The sequence below is a fragment of the Clytia hemisphaerica genome, unplaced genomic scaffold (assembly GCF_902728285.1).
Source record: "Clytia hemisphaerica strain Z4C2 unplaced genomic scaffold, Clytia hemisphaerica genome assembly, whole genome shotgun sequence".
In the NCBI taxonomy this organism is placed as follows: Eukaryota; Metazoa; Cnidaria; class Hydrozoa; order Leptothecata; family Clytiidae; genus Clytia; species Clytia hemisphaerica.
The window spans coordinates 143,742-161,261 of record NW_027103434.1 but is presented as its reverse complement, the minus strand read 5'-3'; the positions used below and the strand labels follow the sequence as shown (position 1 = coordinate 161,261).

The following is a 17,520-nucleotide window of genomic DNA, read 5'->3' as shown; positions in this document are numbered from 1 at the left end:
TTTCAGATTTTTGGAGGAAGCTCGGAATTCCCGAGTTAGAAAAACAGAGTTAGAAAACAGAGTTAGCAAAAAGCCGAGTTATGACGTCAACAAACGAAAATTATGACGTCACAATCAAAATATCTATCTCGATTTCTGATTTCTTTAAATAACTCGATTTTTTTTGTCAAATCAAAATCTTTCGAAATTTTCGAGTTAATTAACTCGATTTTGTTTAACAAATTAAAATTTTTGAGTTAGCTAACTCGATTTTTTTTCTTAAATTAAGATTTTCGAGTTAGCTATCTTATACAATTCTACGAAAACTAAACAAAAGCATGTGTCATGAGCTTCACACTTTGGATTATTTTCTTATTTTCTTCTAAGCATATATACTTTGTGAGAATGAAGTCTTAATAGAGGGTAAAATACCCTTCGGTTATTATTTCTTACAAAGTAAACAAGGGATGGCGCACAATATTCTTCTTATAAGAATCTACTTGAGAATCAAAACAATAACTATTAATAGAAGGTAATATACCCTTCGGTCATTAGTTCTTACAAAGTAAACGAGGGCTGGCGCACAATATGAGTATATTACAAAGTGATATTGCTCCTAGTTATTTATAATTTATAAAATATTACCTGTTTCTGTTGAAAAATGATGGTTCTTCTAGTTGGTAGTAAGTGGAAAAAAGCAAAAATCAGAAGGATAAAATTTGACGAAAGATAACGAATAACCTGTTAACAAAAATAAATACCCGAAACATATTTAAAATGAAAACTTTTCATCCAAAATTTGTCATGTTAACAGTTTGATTGAAAAACCACAAATCAAGCAGTCAAGTGCTTCATGTTGAGGCAACGATTTTGGGAATTTTAGAAGGATTTTCTTCTGAATCAGGAAGTCTGTTTCTTTGTTTACATTTTTCTATCTTCCCGTTTCTGTTTTAAGAAATCAAACCTTCCTAAACCGGCAGATTTTCCGAATTAGGAAGAATTCTCTATCTTCCTGTTTGGGTGCCGAGATATTTACGAAACCTTATTGGGAAGATCTTCCCGTTCAAGAGTAAAGTTAACCTTTAAGAGCAATCTTACGAGAAAAAAGATCTACAGAAACTTGGTAAATGCGAGTCCCTGACACGAGTCGCATCCATGAAAATCTTATTGAATTTGTATATGGATTGCATTTCTTGAAAGTGAGATAAAGTAAATATCCATTGGCTGTGTTAACCAATATATCCCGTACTTAATTTATAACCAAAAACTCTCAATCTTTTCTTTGTAGTAATAGATTTTGCCCCATCTCAACTAATTGTTTTTTTCCTTGCAGTTTAAATATAAGGCGAAATTTTCGACTTAAAATCGTCTTGTTTTGTTTATTTTGCACCCGGGGGGGGGGGGGGTACTAGGGTTGGCGAATAAGGGGTATGTGCGGACGGGACCTCCGAAAACCGACCCTTAGAAGACTGATTTTTGCTGAAAAGGTGACCCTTAGAGCAACACATTATCACATCAATATCTACTAAATAGGGAGATATGCAAATGAACTAAAATCTACGCAATGATGTAGAAATTCGAGATCTCAAATATCTACTACTATGCGTAGAAATAGTCATAAACCTTGCAAGTGTAGTATGACGTAATGTTATTGCTGAAAGGAAATCAAAATGGCGAATCTTGCAGTGGGAACAAAAAGTAGAACGAAAAATGAATAATGAAAAGTTAGGCAATTCAGGTGGGAATTCCAATTAGGTAACCTGATGATGGTGTCTGAGGCAGGCTAGGTGAATTGATTAGGCAGATCATATATCAGTTGGGCAAATTGCATTAGTCCAATTGGTACTGCAGATGATGATCTTGCATGGCATGGGACGACATGGCATGATCACAAATCAAATACAGATCTTGTGGGATCAATCATCTGGGATGATGGGATAGGAGGATCAGTTGGGTAAAATCAGCCAACACTGAATCTTCTGGTTATAGGGTGGGGAATGGCTAGAGGTAGGACAGGATGGGATTGGCTTGTTATGATGGATTCAGCTGGGTTTCTGCAATTCTGGGATCTGATCTAATCTGTGGATGGATGGAATTTGACGCATATTAGGGTAGGGTGGAATTTGGCAGGATAGGGTTGAATTTGCAGGATAAGTTAGGGATCGCATTGTATTGGATGGGATTTGGGATTGGCTGGGCAGTAGGGTGGGATCTTCTGGGTGGATGGATGTCGTATGTATGGAATCATTGGGAGGGAAGGGATGAGTTTGGCTGGGTAAAGGGTGAGATCGTCTGGGTGGATGGATGTATGGAATTCATTGGGAAAGGATGAGACGGGATCAGCTGGATAAATGTGATTGGCTGGCTTGGGTGAGATAAGCTAGGTGGATCAGTTGGGTACGGTGAAATTGGCTGGGTACGGTGGAATCAGCTGGTTAGGGGGGAATCGGCTGGGTAGGGAGAATCGACTGGGTATGGTGAAATCAGCTGGGTACGGTGAAATCAGCTGGGTACGATGAAATCGGCTGGATAGGGGGAATCAGCTGGATAGGGGGAATCAGCTGGGCACGGTGAAATCGGCTGGGCACGGTGAAATCGGCTGGGTAGGGGGAATCGACTGGGTAGGTAAAATCAGCTGGGTAGGCTGGAATTGACTGGGTACGTTGAAACCGGCTGGGTAGGGGGAATCGGCTGGGTACGGTGAAATCAGCTGGGTAAGGGGGGGAATCAGCTGGGTACGGTGAAATTGGCTAGGTATGGAGAATTGGCTGGGTATGGTGAAATCAGCTGGGTACGATGAAATCGGCTGGGTAGGGGGAATCGACTGGGTACGGTGAAATCAGCTGGGTACGGTGAAATCAGCTGGGTACGATGAAATCGGCTGGGTAGGGGGAATCGACTGGGTACGGTGAAATCAGCTGGGTAGGGGGGAATCAGCTGGGTACGGTGAAATTGGCTGGGTATGAAGAATTGGCTGGGTATGGTGAAATCAGCTGGGTACGATGAAATCGGCTGGGTAGGCTGGAATCAACTGGGTACGGTGAAATCAGCTGGGTACGGTGAAATCAGCTGGGTACAATGAAATCGGCTGGGTAGGGGGAATCGACTGGGTAGGTGAAATCAGCTGGTAGGGGGGAATCAGCTGGGTACGTGAAATCGGCTGGATAGGGGAACGGCTGGGATGGTGAAAATCAGCTGGGCAGGTGAAATTGGCTGGGTAGGGGGGAGCGATTGGGGTACGGTGAAAATCGGCTGGATAGGAGGTCAGCTGGACGGTGAAACGGGACGGTTAAATCAGCTGGGTAGGGGGAATTAGCTAGGTACGGTGAAATCAGCTGGGTACAGTGAAACCTGCTGGGTAGGCTGGAATCGACTGGGTATGGGGGAAATCGGCTGGGTATGGTGAAATCAGCTGGGTAGGGGGTATCGGCTGGGTAGGTGAAATTGGCTGGGTACAGTGAAATCGGCTGGGTACAGGGAAATCAGCTGGGTAGGGGGGAATCAGCTGGGTACAATGAAATCGGCTGGATAGGGGGTAGGTTCCGAGGATTGCGAGGAATTTGCAATTTCTAAACCACCTCCATTTTTTTATAACAATAACGATTATGTATAACAAAATATTATAAAATTTCTTAAACAGAAAAGAGTCATCTTTTGCATGCAGCCTGTAATTGAACGCAATAAAATTTCTTCACAAGACAAAAGAGCGTTTGGAACAAGTTTTCTCAAAAAAAGTTAGGCTTTAACAATTTAAGTTTCCTGACAAAACATTCTCTTGCAAACGCTCATGAATAAGAATTCCCAATGTTTGAGTTGTAAATATTCCCAAACAACCTTTATACATAACAACAAGTAAATGAAGGCTGAGCTTTCGATTCGTACATTTTTATTGTTCTAAGCAATTAAACTATTGTCAAGTCCTGTGTTCTAAAGAAATTGTCCTCTTATAAATAAAACGTATGCTTAGTTTAAAACTTTCGAGTGTTATCGAGTATGGAGTTGTTATAGTAATAACAATGTCTGAGAAGATACCAACTGTTTTGTGTATCATTTCTTGCAGTAATACTCTTCTACGTGCAAGAGAAACAGACGCTCTAACAAGCTCATTCAAACATTAACACCCTATCACTGATGTTTGTGGGCGTGGGTGTGGTGGCTTTTCAAAAAGTTCATCTGGTTCTCGGAAAAGACCCTCCTCTCTCTCTCTCTCTTCTTCTGTTCAGTAATTGAATTTACACGCTTAAAGTGAACTCTTGATGTCATCTTCGTACACACCGAGAATGAACATTATAGCAAAACCAATCCATAGACCAACATTCACTAATGCGATAGTTAACGCCTTGCGAGTCTTCAGAACGTTGCTGTGTAAAATCTCCGGCAACTATAAATAAATGATGGATGAGGCATCTTTAAAACATTTATAGATACTGCAACTTTCCAGATATACAGAGCTACTCTCCCGCACAGAAATGATATGCCGTTTAAGTTATCGGGGCGTGGCATTTTTATCTTGAAAACAAAAATGTTATTTCAATGCAACAAGGACTTACCATATTAACCAGAGCAATATAGATGAAAAGGCCTGCAGTGATTGCGAAAATCCAGGGTGAAGCTTTCCATTCCAGCCCCATTGCTACTCCGACAAAACCTCCCACAAAGGCCGTCAAGGAAGATAGAAAATTCATCATTAACGCTTGTTTGATGGACAATCCGGAGCTGATGAGAACTGCAAAATCTCCTACAAGTAAATAAGTGTTGACGCTGAGTGAAGAGAACAAATAAATTGAATGCCTTATAACTGTCCTCATTTGCATGATAAAACTTTTGCAATTTTAGAAGCAGAATAAAAAGGAAAAATATTCATGGAACAAGCCACTCACCAAGCTCGTGAGGGAGTTCGTGTGCAAAGATAGCGATTGAGGTGCTGATTCCGCCAAGGTATGATTTATCCGTGTCGGTGAAGGCGGTTCCTATGGCAACACCATCCAGAAAGTTGTGGAGAGCATCGCCAATGATGATCATCCACACAACGGTTTGAAAATCTTTCATTCGCAACCCTTTCTTCGGTGTGCTATCGGCGTACTCAAACGTGGTCGGTTTCTTCTCATCGTTCATAGGGAGGGAACCATTTGCATTGCCATTAGAAATGACATGGTCGGCTGCCTAGAAGTAATGAAAAGAAAACCATTAACGCCGGTTGAACGCGGATTCCCTTTGTGTATTAATTATTAGTCATCTTCATAAAAGCAGGATGTGTACTGTACATGTGTACCATTGGCAATTTTAGACAACAGGATATATTGCGAAACTTATCACTCATAGTTAGGTTGAACGAAAATAAATAAAAACATTTCAAGGCAATGGTTTTCTAAAATCTACTCTTCAGGCCCTTTCTTACGAGATCGCTGTTTCGGTGAGATTTAAAAAATGCTGTTTTTCACGAGATTACTGTATTCAGTGAAATGCTATTTTTTTACGAGATTCAGTATTTAGAAAATGATACCTTTACGAGTTCAGAGATTTTTCTGAGCTTTTAGGCGAGAACATATCATGGAATAACTCGAAAACATTTATACGTTTGACTTAGTCTAGCAAGCTCGACGACTAATTCAGACATAGAAGAAATAAAGCAAAAAGTAACTGGGGGAAAATTTTTAGTTAAATACAATTTAGGATTTAGTCCTTTAACTGTAATTGTATTATCATATAACGCCTGTATTACTGTATTACGCGCATTATAAACGAGTCCAGTCTAATATGTTTGGGTCTTCCGCAGTATCAAAAATACCGATTGCTCAAAAGTGGACTAGCAGCAGATTAACTTAAGTTTTGATTAAATGTCGAGAAAATATTTTCCATATAAATTCATTACATTTTCCCATTAAAAGAAGCCCGAAAAAGAAACTGTTTCCAGATTGAAAATTTCATAAATTTTCTGTTTCCCGTTTTGGTCAAGAAGTTTTCATCGTTCCCGAACGGAGAAATAGAATTTTGTAAACAAAGCAGATTTTTGTTTCCCGATCGAGGAAAAGTTTCCCAATAGGGAAGTTTTTAATTGGGAATGGGAAAAGTAGAATTCTGAAGCGATTACCCGGTGGATTTCTTTACTACCCGGTGAAAGGTATTTATTTACAATATGCATCAGTTATTTACCTTCCACGACCATTGCCGGAGTGCGCAGAGGTCACATTCCCGATCGGGAAACTGGTTAACTTCCTGATTCGGAAACTCTATCCATTTCTGGAAGTTTTTCACCTTCCCGTTCGGCAATAGTTGCTATGTCGTGGTTTCGACTGGCTAAGGGTTGATAGGTGTATTCGGAATAAAAGATTTCACTCGCAATACACCTTTTTTCGATTTCATTCTTGAGAAGTTAGAAACTCGGGCGAATTCAATAGTTCATAAAAAAAAACTTTTCATAATATACGGAAGTCAATCAAAATGCTTAAGATTATTGCCAATGGTATACAAATATCCTTGAGCAAATGATATTCAAAATGGATCAGTCAAAAGAGCTATTAAAATCAGTTCTTAATAATTGATCCACTCTCACTCAAGTAAGTTGGTGTGTGTCAAGTTTGTTACCTGTCCATGAGAATGACCAGCTCCTAGTACATTCATCACCAACTCGAACTGCATGAAGATGTAAACACCTAACAGCAATAACAACGACTTCCAGATATACGAGTCTTCTTTGAGAAGAGGGTTGCCATCTTCGTGAGCGTGGTCGTGCCCATCATCGTGACCGTGCAAGTTGAGCGCCTGCAAAAAGACAAGAGAAGGATAAAAAGCGTGAGAGGTATAAAGAAACAGGAGTTGATTTTGTTAGTAATTGGTCGTTTAAGTCTTTTGATTTTTGAAATAAAATATATCATAAGAAATTCTAAGCTCGCCCGATGAAAAAAGACTTTCTAGTAGAGTTTGCTCTGAACATTTTAACTAGCAGTATTAAAGATTTAGAGCCTGGGGGGTACTTAGGAAAATGGGCGCTGGATATGTGCGAGGCCATAAGGGTCCTTTTTCACACCCTCGAAAGTCTCTCAAATGGGTAAAAAAACCTTTAAAAGGCAAATTGAGTCTCCGTAAGGCTAAGGGTTTAAATTCACGAAAATCAAAATTTCCTCTCTCTAAGGGTCGATTTTTTGCTCGGACATGTCACCTCGCAAACCTAGTACCCCCCCCCCTGATTAAGAGCTATCTATTACAGTACACGAGAATCTAAAAAATTTGCCTCAGAAAACAAGTTTATGTTCCATTTCGTTATCCGATAAATTTTGCTTTGAAAATGTTTGAAAATATATTTTCTTGAGCAAGAAAATGGAACAAGAAAATGGAAAGTTCAAACTTTTAGACAAAACGTCGCTGGGGAATTTTAAAGGAAAGTTCAAGCCATAGAGTTTACTTTGAAGAAAACATTGATCGAAAAAATCTGGTAATCTGATAAAGGTTTGCCAAGTCTAAAGGCTTTCTTTAGCCCAAATATTTTTCTTTCACCGAAGTCTCGTCTAACTTTTTACACTGAATTGAGCCACTAAGATTTCACCAACTATACTATAGTCAACTCAGTATGAACTCGAAAATCTACCTGAACGCGAATAAAGAGCGAGAAGAATAACTTACGTGGGGGAATAAATGGAGAACTGCATCACCGATCATCACTGCAACAGCCAGCGCTATCATGGTGACCAAAAGAAGTTCAAACCACCTTTTGTGGGTGACAGGTGTGGTGCAAGCACCGGCCAGTGATGCAAGAGAGATTATGGTGATGGAAACGATCATGCCAATCCATGCTGTGCGAAAGAAAGTAAGTAGTCAGTAAGTTTTGAGATAGCAGTCGAGGTCGATCCACTCGATCTCCCTCGATGCTAATCATTAAGCAGAAAAGTACCAAATACCATTTTGGGAGTCTTTGTCATGACCAAGCAGGGAGGTTAAACCCAAAAACTTGCGCACCGGAACTCTGCCAGTCGCTAAACGAAAGAAGAGGTCTTTGTCAAAGCAATATATTATTTACTAACCTAATGTCATGTGAAGAGCTTAGTCAGCTTTTGAATATTATCAGACAAAGGGAGTAAATTTACAACAAATAAAAAGCATGGCAAACACATTTACAAACTAATCAAGCATTGAAGATGTGTGTGTTGCTAGGAAAACTTACGTCTCCATTTAGGCTCTTCATCATCGTGGTGCTCTTCACCTGGTGTTTTGGTAGTTTGCTCGGAACTGGCACACACACCACTGTCCAATTGTTGGATGAGTGAGGGACAAATCTCACTGAACTTAGTTTGATTGATCCTCGACCCTTTTGTTAAGCCATAAATCTCCAAAATCTGTTCAGCTGAATAGCACTGAAATGTTAAAAAAGGAATGAAGTAAGGCTTTCCTTTCCTATTGAAGAATTCTATGCACTTTAAAATAAATATTCTAATTCAATAATATAGAAACAACACGTAAACACAAACCTTTTTGTATTTAGCATGTTCATCATCATCAGTAGCTCTTCGTCTTCGTTTGTGATCATGTCCTTCATGTTCGTCGTGATCGTCGTGATCGTCGTGATCGTCTTCCGCTGTTTGATTACCTAGTTTCACTTTCTTGTAGAAATCTTTGAACTTTTCCGGCGAAATACCCGTCTTGTTTTCTTCGCCATACGCTTCGAAAATCTCTTCAATGAAGTATTCTGGTTTCGGTAAGTCTTCTTCGTGATCGTGGTCGTGATCGTGATCGTGGTCGTCGTGATCGTCATCGTGATGTTCTTCTTCGATGCAATGTTTTTCGACCAGTTGAGATACAATGAAGGCTGACGCTTGCTCAAACTGCTCCTCATTGAGCGATGCGGAGTGCGATTTGTTGACCGCTTTGAATACCTCGTGTGCAGAGAAACACTAAACATAAAATAGTAGTTCGTCAAGTATTTAATAATCAAAGAAACTTCTGAAAAACCATTAATAGAATTGTCCCCGTTTCGTTAATGGGAGATTGGCCCAAACTCTAAAAAATGAGTATAGTCAAGCTATCTAAAAAAGTTGTTTTTATTTCAAAAATCGGGCTCCGTCACATTCGAGGGTTTATAGTTATGCACCTTTGTGCAAAACATTATAAAGAATGAATGAGCCAATCTCAAGAAAATCTAAAAACTAAGTATTTGGTACTCCTATTCCCTTAATGCGTATGAAAAATATCGAATTTGGCCCATTGTTCTATAAAAACACATCTAGCAACCAAAATTTTATGTCCAAACACAAATATTCTTCATTGTTATGCTTTCATGAGCAAAAATCATCCATCTCATCAAAATATAGAGTAATTTGGCTAAGAACATTGATATATGCTTATAAATAGTGATTCTTATAGATAAAGATTCGTTTTTTGAGCAAACAGAATTTTTTTGTTAAAATCTGCTTCAGCCATCTTTTACCAGTGATGGTACCCTACTTTCATGCAAAAAATAAGAAAAAATTAATGATCCAAAATTTCAATAATCATAAATAAATATTTCAGTTCCAAAAACCTAAAATGGAAAAAATTCATGCAAAATTAATCAGATTAAATTAGGCTTTTCGTTTTCCCATAGTCATTATAAAAAACCCAGGTCTAGCAATGTATTGTTTTAGCTTTTTGTTCTATTTTCTTTTGTTACAAACAAAAGACAAGTTGCGATTTGCATACTTTTTGATCATGTTACCAAAATCTCCTCTTGGGATTGGTCTATTTTCTAATCACATTATCAAAAAGCAAAATAAATCGATTTTGGTATGTAAGCTCCATCTTTTAACAATAAGGAGACAAAAGCCTTACCAGACCAGTGTTTTTATAATGACAGTTGTCTTTCCAATGCTAAAAAGCTATTAATAATATTGAGTACAAGACTTTTTTAACAAGAATTTCATGCTTTGTCAGATGGAATCAATCATTTTCGTTTATAATTCAAAATCAAATTTTTACCCATTTTAGGGGCTAAGAAATTTGCCTATATTATCAGTAATTTGGCCATAAATTCATCATTTAACATGCCTAATTCTAGGGCCCCTTTCTCAAAAAAAATGGCGATGCTTCCCATGAAAGATAATATTTTCCTAAAGATCCTAAAGATTGAGGGATAGGCATTTTTGTAGGTTGGGGATACCACCCCCCCCCGGCACTTGATTTCTAAACGATGGCATGTGCTGCCAAAAATTTGGCTTTCATAATCGCCGGACCCTTACAGTGCAGCTCTTGAGCATTGAACAGGTACCCTTGTGCATTTTACTGAACATTTCAGAACATTTCTGACCCTTACAGTAAATTTTGGGTTTATATCTTATTTTGCTGAAGCAACCTGAAAATGAGCCTGAGATGTCAACACAATGTTCAAAACAAATCAAAAAAATGGGTGCAAGTAAAAGCTATAAAGATGTATCAGATTTTTGCTGTCAGACCTGCAACTCAGCAGTCCCAAACACACCCTTACAGTGTATCCAGCTAAAATAAAACCCTTGTAGTGAATTTTATCAAAAGTATATATATACATCCTTACAACGCATTTCCAGGGTCTCAAAAAACCTACCCTTAAGGGCAGAACATGCCGTAGAACGGACCATATGAGTGCCCCCCCCCCGAGGGATGCCAAGATTGGGAGATCATTTAAGGGTTAAACCACTTTCCATGGACATTTTTCCCTGTAATGCAGATTCGAGCTGATTGGCCAGCTTTCGGCGTATTACTTAGCAGTACTTTCGCGCGCATTTTTATAATTTCGATATGCGCGCATAATTTATGGAAAAAGCTGACTATGCAGTAACAGGAAAACAAATGAAAATGAAAACATAGATTCATTTAGAAACAAAATGGCTGTTGGCTGGATGTCTAAATACATGTGGCTGATGTTTTGATGTGGTTTTTAGTAGTTTTGAAAGTCTTTAGAGCTTGTGAAAGAGTTTTTATGGTATATTGATTATGTGTGTTTGCCTGAGTTTCCAAAGTTCAGAAAGTCTGTCAACAAGGGTTCACACACAGACTGCTTATATGTTATAACATTCTGTGTCAGACTAAATCTACCTGCACCAAGCTCTATAATCTTAGAACTTTGAGAGGTGAGGTATTCATTTGTGTTTTTCTAAGATTATGAGCTTGAATTCCCAGGCTAAGAATAATTCATTACTTAAATGACATCATTTCCTGGGGCACATAGCATAGGCCAAATTGGGTACAGGAACGTGCCATTGGTCAGGGTCATTTTTTAGGCTCTGAAGATATGGACAGGGTCTCTAATATACTAATTTTCAAGATCTTTATCTGACAGGGTCAACTTTTGGTTATTCCAGACAATTTTAGGTAGAAATAAAATAACTTTCAAACAGCAATGGCACGGCCCTGTTGGCTGTTAAAGTCAGTGCCCTCCCAGGCATCATGTAAGCAAATTGTCTCATCATCCGTCACATTTTTTATGTAGATTTCAAATCACATCAAAAGTAAAAATTTTATTAGGTTTTGACAGTTTCAAGGGGTCAGAGGGTCGAAAACCCAATTTGAGATTAAAATATCATAACTTTTGAAATCTAGATTTTTACCTATATATGTATTGAGACTTGTGATTTGGTATCTTCATCTAAAAAAAGTGTAACTACCTGATAACAGATGGCAATAATTCTCTTACGTGTACGGTAAAACCTCTGAAGGCACTTGAAAATTAAACAAGGATCTTGTTACAGGCTGAATGTCAAAAATTGAACTTTTTTTATAAAGCACCCTATTTCTAAACACAATCACACTTTATTGTTATTTCCAGTCCTTTGATTTGAAGGTGATTGTCACATTTCGACAACCCATTTGTTCGACAGACTCACTTGTTCGACAATTTCGTAAAATGTCGAACAAGTGGGTTGTCGAACAAATGGCGCCCACTTATCGAAACCCACTTGATCGACAACCACTTGTTCGATAATCTATAGTGTTCGACACCCACTTGTTCGACGCCCACTGTTCGACATTAATGTCGAACAAGTGATCGTCACATAATCGACAGCCTATCTGCAAGCATATAAAAGCTAATAATACGCAGGCGTACGCAGGGAGCGAGGTTGCTGGGTTTACCAGACTCCTCGCTGCAAAATCCTTTACGCGGTCTTGCAAAATTCCGTAATCTAAACCTTTCAGATGTGAAAATCCTTCCCAAGATAGCTAACAAGACTACAGGAGGCCCCCCAGCGGTTTGCGTGATGGCGTGATTGGGACTTTCTTCTTGCGTGATGGCGTGATTAGAGATTTTTTTTGGCGTGATGGCGTGCGTGATCAAGATTTTATCGTGGATGCGTGATAGGCAAAAATTGAGGCGTGATGCTGATTTTGGCTATTTTTTCGCTATTTCTGCGTGATGACAAATTTTAGCGATTTTTGTGATGCGTGATGGAGAAAATTTTTTTGGCGTGATGGCGTGATTAGGGGTGACGCTGGGGGGGGGGGGCTCCTACAGTCTTCTATGCTTTTTGAGAAAAATGAAAATCCGAGTTGATTGCACTCGAAAACCTTTGGGAAAATGGAAAAGCAGTAACAGTTAGTGACGTCATAACTTCACTTCATCATAATTGCTAACTCGAAAATCGTAACTCGAAAATTTTTAATCGAATTTTTGGTAACTCGATAATTCCGGGCCTAGGTTTCCGGGCCTCGTTTCATTTACGTTGTTTATTTTAGTCGAACAACTGGTCCGTCGAACTGATGCGCTGTCGAACAACTGATTGCTTAGTGTTCGACAGACCCTTGTTCGACAAATGAGTGTCGAACAGTGGGTCTACAACCATACCGTCGAACAGTGTGTCGAACATAACTGTCGAACAACTGGTCTGTCGAACAACTAAGCGATCAGTTGTTCGACAGCGCATCAGTTCGACATTTCTTAAGATTTGTCGAACAAATGCCCTTCGAACAAGTATACTGTCGAACAAGTCGTGGGATTTCCCCATTTTGAAACGGTCACAATCCTTGTTAAATTGAGATCTGCATATTTGTCAGATTCAGTCAGATTGTTTTTTTTCACACATCCCTTTAGAGCTTACACTGAAGTTCAGCGTAATGTGTTGAAAACAATGACAATTTGATCTCAGGTTAAAAAGACCTAGAATGGTATATATAGATATAAAAAACAAGCTGATTGAGGAAACATTTTTAAAGTTTATTCAGAAATCTGCCCTTGAAAAGATTCAAAAACTCTTGTTTTAACCTTTATTAAAGCAATATTATCTATCCTAAACTTGAAATAAACTAGGTTTATATAGTTACCTTTTTTGATGAAAGTTTGACACCAATAGTGCTGTTAATCTGCTCCAAAATTTTTTCTATCCCAGTTTCATTCAGACTGCCGACTCCATGTTCTGTTAATATTTGGTTGTAAAATGATGGGGAAGTTGACGTAATGTTTTTAATGACGTTCTTGCAAACAGCATTGTCATTCGAAGGAAATGACAGAAGATAAACAAACCCTCCGATAAATTCATGAAAATCTTCCTCTGAAAAGTTGCTTTTTTTTCCAAGTCCATTCCAACTCAAAAACTCTTCTGCTCTCATGCACTATAAATGGAATAAACACGAATCTCATAAAACGAAGTGATGTTATGATATATTTTGACAATGCGAATTAGTAATATGGACGTTGTCGACTTTTATAAACTTTTGCACACAGAACGCAAATAATTTTTTCTTTCTCAGAAAAACCTATGAACAATAAATAAATCAAAATGAAATCGAAAGTGGGTCCTTACCAGAGAGCACGTTGTCGATTCAAGATCTTGACTACAATTTTTAAAATTCAAATCGTAGAATAGCTTTTCAAGGTGGTGTCTTTCAGCGACAAGGTGTCCTTCGTGATCTTTTGTAGTGACGTTTAAATGCTCGAAAATGTGATGAAGAGCTCCTTCTTCTTCACCGTGGTCATCGTGATCGTGGTCGTCTTCCCCGATGATCGGTTGTGAAAAGATCAAGATACAGAATACCAAAATTATTTGGCTAGACATTTCGACTTTTTGATACCCTCTGTAGAAAATGTTAGTCACGCTAGAAATCAAAAAATATTTCTCAATCATCAGTCAAATGGCATGTTCTCGTTTATGAAAGCAACTCCTCTATTGATTTCATTATCACCGCTCTACGGCGCATGCACAGTAAGAGATAATTCACTCAGAAACAATTAATTAATTGTTCAAAAAAATGTCGTTTTAAGAAGTTTCTCGGTAATGTTGCAATATATGAAATACTGAAATCGTCGGATATTTTTGTCGGAAAAACAAGACGTATCCTAGGCAGATTCTATAGTTCTATAGTTCTATAGTTTGTTAGTTCCATAGTTCTATAGTTCTATAGTTTGTTAGTTCCATAGTTCCATAGTTCTATAGTTCTTTGGTTTGTTAGTTCCATAGTTCTATAGTTCTATAGTTTGTTAGTTCCATAGTTCCATAGTTCTATAGTTCTATAGTTTGTTAGTTCCATAGTTCCATAGTTCTATAGTTCGCTGGTTTGTTAGTTCTATAGTTCTATAGTTCTCTGGTTTCTTAGTTCATTGGTTCATGTTTGTAGTTCCATAGTTCCTAGTTCTATATTCCTGGTTGTTTTCTCTAGTTCTCTAGTTCCGTTATTCTATAGTTCTCTATAGTTCTGGTTCTGGTTTGGTTCATGGTTCATGGTTCTGGTTCATGGTTCTCTGGTTCATGGTTCATGGTTCTCTGGTTCACTGGTTCATGGTTCACTGGTTCTCTGGTTCACTGGTTCACTGGTTCTTGGTTCATGGTTCACTGGTTCTCTGGTTGGTTCTCTGGTTCATGGTTCTGGTTCACTGGTTCATGGTTCAATGGTTCATGGTTCTCTGGTTCACTGGTTCACTGGTTTGGTTCTGGTTCACTGGTTTGGTTCTCTGTTCATGGTTCCTGGTTCACTGGTTCTCTGGTTCTCTGGTTCTCTGGTTCATAGTTCACTGGTTCGTGGTTCATGGTTCTCTGGTTCATGGTTCAATGGTTCTCTGGTTCGTGGTTTGTTAGTTCTATAGTTCTCTAGTTCTCTAGTTCTCTGGTTTCTTAGTTCATTGGTTCATGGTTCACTGGTTCTCTGGTTCTTTGGTTCATGGTTCTCTGGTTCATGGTTCTCTGGTTCTCTGGTTCACTGGTTCTCTGGTTCTCTGGTTCTTTGGTTCACTGGTTCTTTGGTTCTTTGGTTCACTGGTTCACTGGTTCACTGGTTCATGCTGGTTGGATCGTTGGATCATTGAATTGTTGGATCGCTGAATCATTGGATCGTTGGGTGTTTGGATCGCTGGATTGTTGGATCATTGGATCATTGGATTGTTGGATCATTGGATCGTTGGATTATTATGTCATTGGATCGTTGGATAATTGGATCGCCGAGTCCTTGGATCGTTGGATGTTTTGATCGCTAGATCGTTGGATCGTTGGATCTCGAATCGCTGGGAAATTGGATTATATAGTTTCGAGTCTGAAATTAAATTAAATTCTGCGAAAATTTCTTCCCTTAAGGTAGTTTCGATTAAGAAAGGGAAAATTTCGATTTTAAAGACCATAAATATTAATCCTGGCAAGAAATAATTTCGATGACCCATCACTTTTTTTCCATTTTCGTAAGTAATATTTTTTCGCAAAAGTTAGTTTCCTCTAAATACCATGAACCAGAGAACCAGTGAACCAGAGAACCAGGAACCAGTGAACCAAAGAACCAGCGAACCAAAGAACCACGTACCAAAGAACCAAAGAACCACGAACCAAAGAACCAGTGAACCAGTGAACCATGAACCAGAGAACCACGAACCAGAGAACCATGAACCAGTGAACCAAAGAACCAGTGAATCATGAACAAAAGAACCACGAACCACGAACCACGAACCAAAGAACCACGAACCAAAGAACCACGAACAAAAGAAACCATGAACCAGTGAACCAGTGAACCAAAGAACCACGAACCAGAGAACCATGAACCAGTGAACTAAAGAACCAGTGAACCAAAGAACCACGAACCAAAGAACCACGAACCAAAGAACTAAAGAACCACGAACCAAAGAACCAGTGAACCAGTGAACCAGTGAACCATGAACCAGAGAACCATGAACCAGTGAACCAAAGAACCACGAACCAAAGAACCACGAACCAAAGAACCAGTGAACCAGTGAACCATGAACCAGAGAACCATGAACCAGTGAACCAAAGAACCACGAACCAAAGAACCACGAACCAGTGAACCAAAGAACCACGAACCAAAAAAACCAGTGAACCATGAACCAAAGAACCATGAACCAGTAAACCATGAACCAGAGAACCAAAGAACCAGTGAACTAAGAAACCAGAGAACTATAGAACTACAGAACTACAGAACTAAGAAACCAAAGAACTATAGAACTATGGAACTAGAGAACTATAGAACTAAGACACCAGAGAACTATAGAACACAGAAACTAAACTAAGAAACCAAAGAACTATAGAACTATAGAACTAGAGAACTATAGAACTAAGACACCAGAGAACTATAGAACTACAGAACTACAGAACTAAGAAACCAAAGAACTATAGAACTACAGAACTACAGAACTAAGTAACCAAAGAACTATAGAACTATAGAACTAGAGAACTATAGAACTAGAGAACTATAGAACTAAGACACCAGAGAAACTATAGAACTACAGAACTACAGAACTAGAACTATCTACAGAACTACAGAATAAGAACCAAAGAACTATAGAACGATGAACTAGAGAACTATAGAACTAAGACACCAGAGAACTATAGAAACTACAGAACTAAGAAACAAAGACTAGAACTAGATAAGGAACTGTAGAACTATAGAACTAGAGAACTATGGAACTAACAAACTATAGAACTATAGAACTATGGAACTATGGAACTAAAGAATTATTATATTAGCTCTAAGAATCATTTCAACTAAAATAATACATGACTAAAAAATCCGACGGTTTCATTTTCCGACTGAAAAATCCGACGATTTCAGCATCTCATACATTGCAAGCTTGCCAGTTTCTCTTTCTATTCTATGAGAATTATTTTTCTATGATGACTTACTTTACGCATACTATCATGCAAACTATGCATACTTTCGTTGCTATGTTGAAATACGAAAGGCTCCAATAAAACCCCAAAACCCCCAGGCAGAGGGCGAAGTGGGACCAAGAGACTTTTTTATTAGTTTCTTGGTAGGACGATGTTATTTGTTTTTACTTCTGTAAATTTCTAGGTAGGTAATATCAGGACTATCAGGGATTTCCTGTTGCAACGAGCATCGAGCTGCGGTCATGGATTCCATTTTAGACGAAAAAACCCGGGGGGCGGGGTACTAGGGTAAAATGGTTTACGGGGATGCACACCGCTGGTCAGAGTACCCTTTTTAACCTCTACGAGTCCCAGGTAGGGATCGAAAATAGCGATATATTGACCGAAAGAGCGAAAGAGTGGCATAGGATGAAATATTCCACTTTTTATGTCACCCTGAATCGAAAATCGTTCAATTCTTCATCCTTTTTTTTCTACTCCTTAAATTTAAATTTGAAAATTCATG

The 17,520-nt window shown here is 38.7% G+C and overlaps 1 protein-coding gene across 1 annotated transcript; it reads right to left on the bottom strand.

The window, feature by feature from the left end:
• Nucleotides 1–3,791: 3,791 nt before the first annotated feature.
• On the bottom strand, nt 3,792–14,068 carry LOC136798112 (metal cation symporter ZIP14-like). Its single transcript, XM_067054697.1, has 9 exons — nt 13,716–14,068; nt 13,237–13,524; nt 8,442–8,864; nt 8,138–8,327; nt 7,600–7,769; nt 6,565–6,741; nt 4,860–5,142; nt 4,530–4,717; nt 3,792–4,360 (listed from the first exon to the last, which is right to left on the bottom strand). The coding sequence occupies exons 1-9, from the start codon at nt 14,034–14,036 to the stop codon at nt 4,220–4,222; spliced, it is 2,181 nt and encodes a 726-aa protein (XP_066910798.1). The 5' UTR covers nt 14,037–14,068; the 3' UTR covers nt 3,792–4,219.
• Between the last annotated feature and the right edge of the window lie 3,452 nt (nt 14,069–17,520).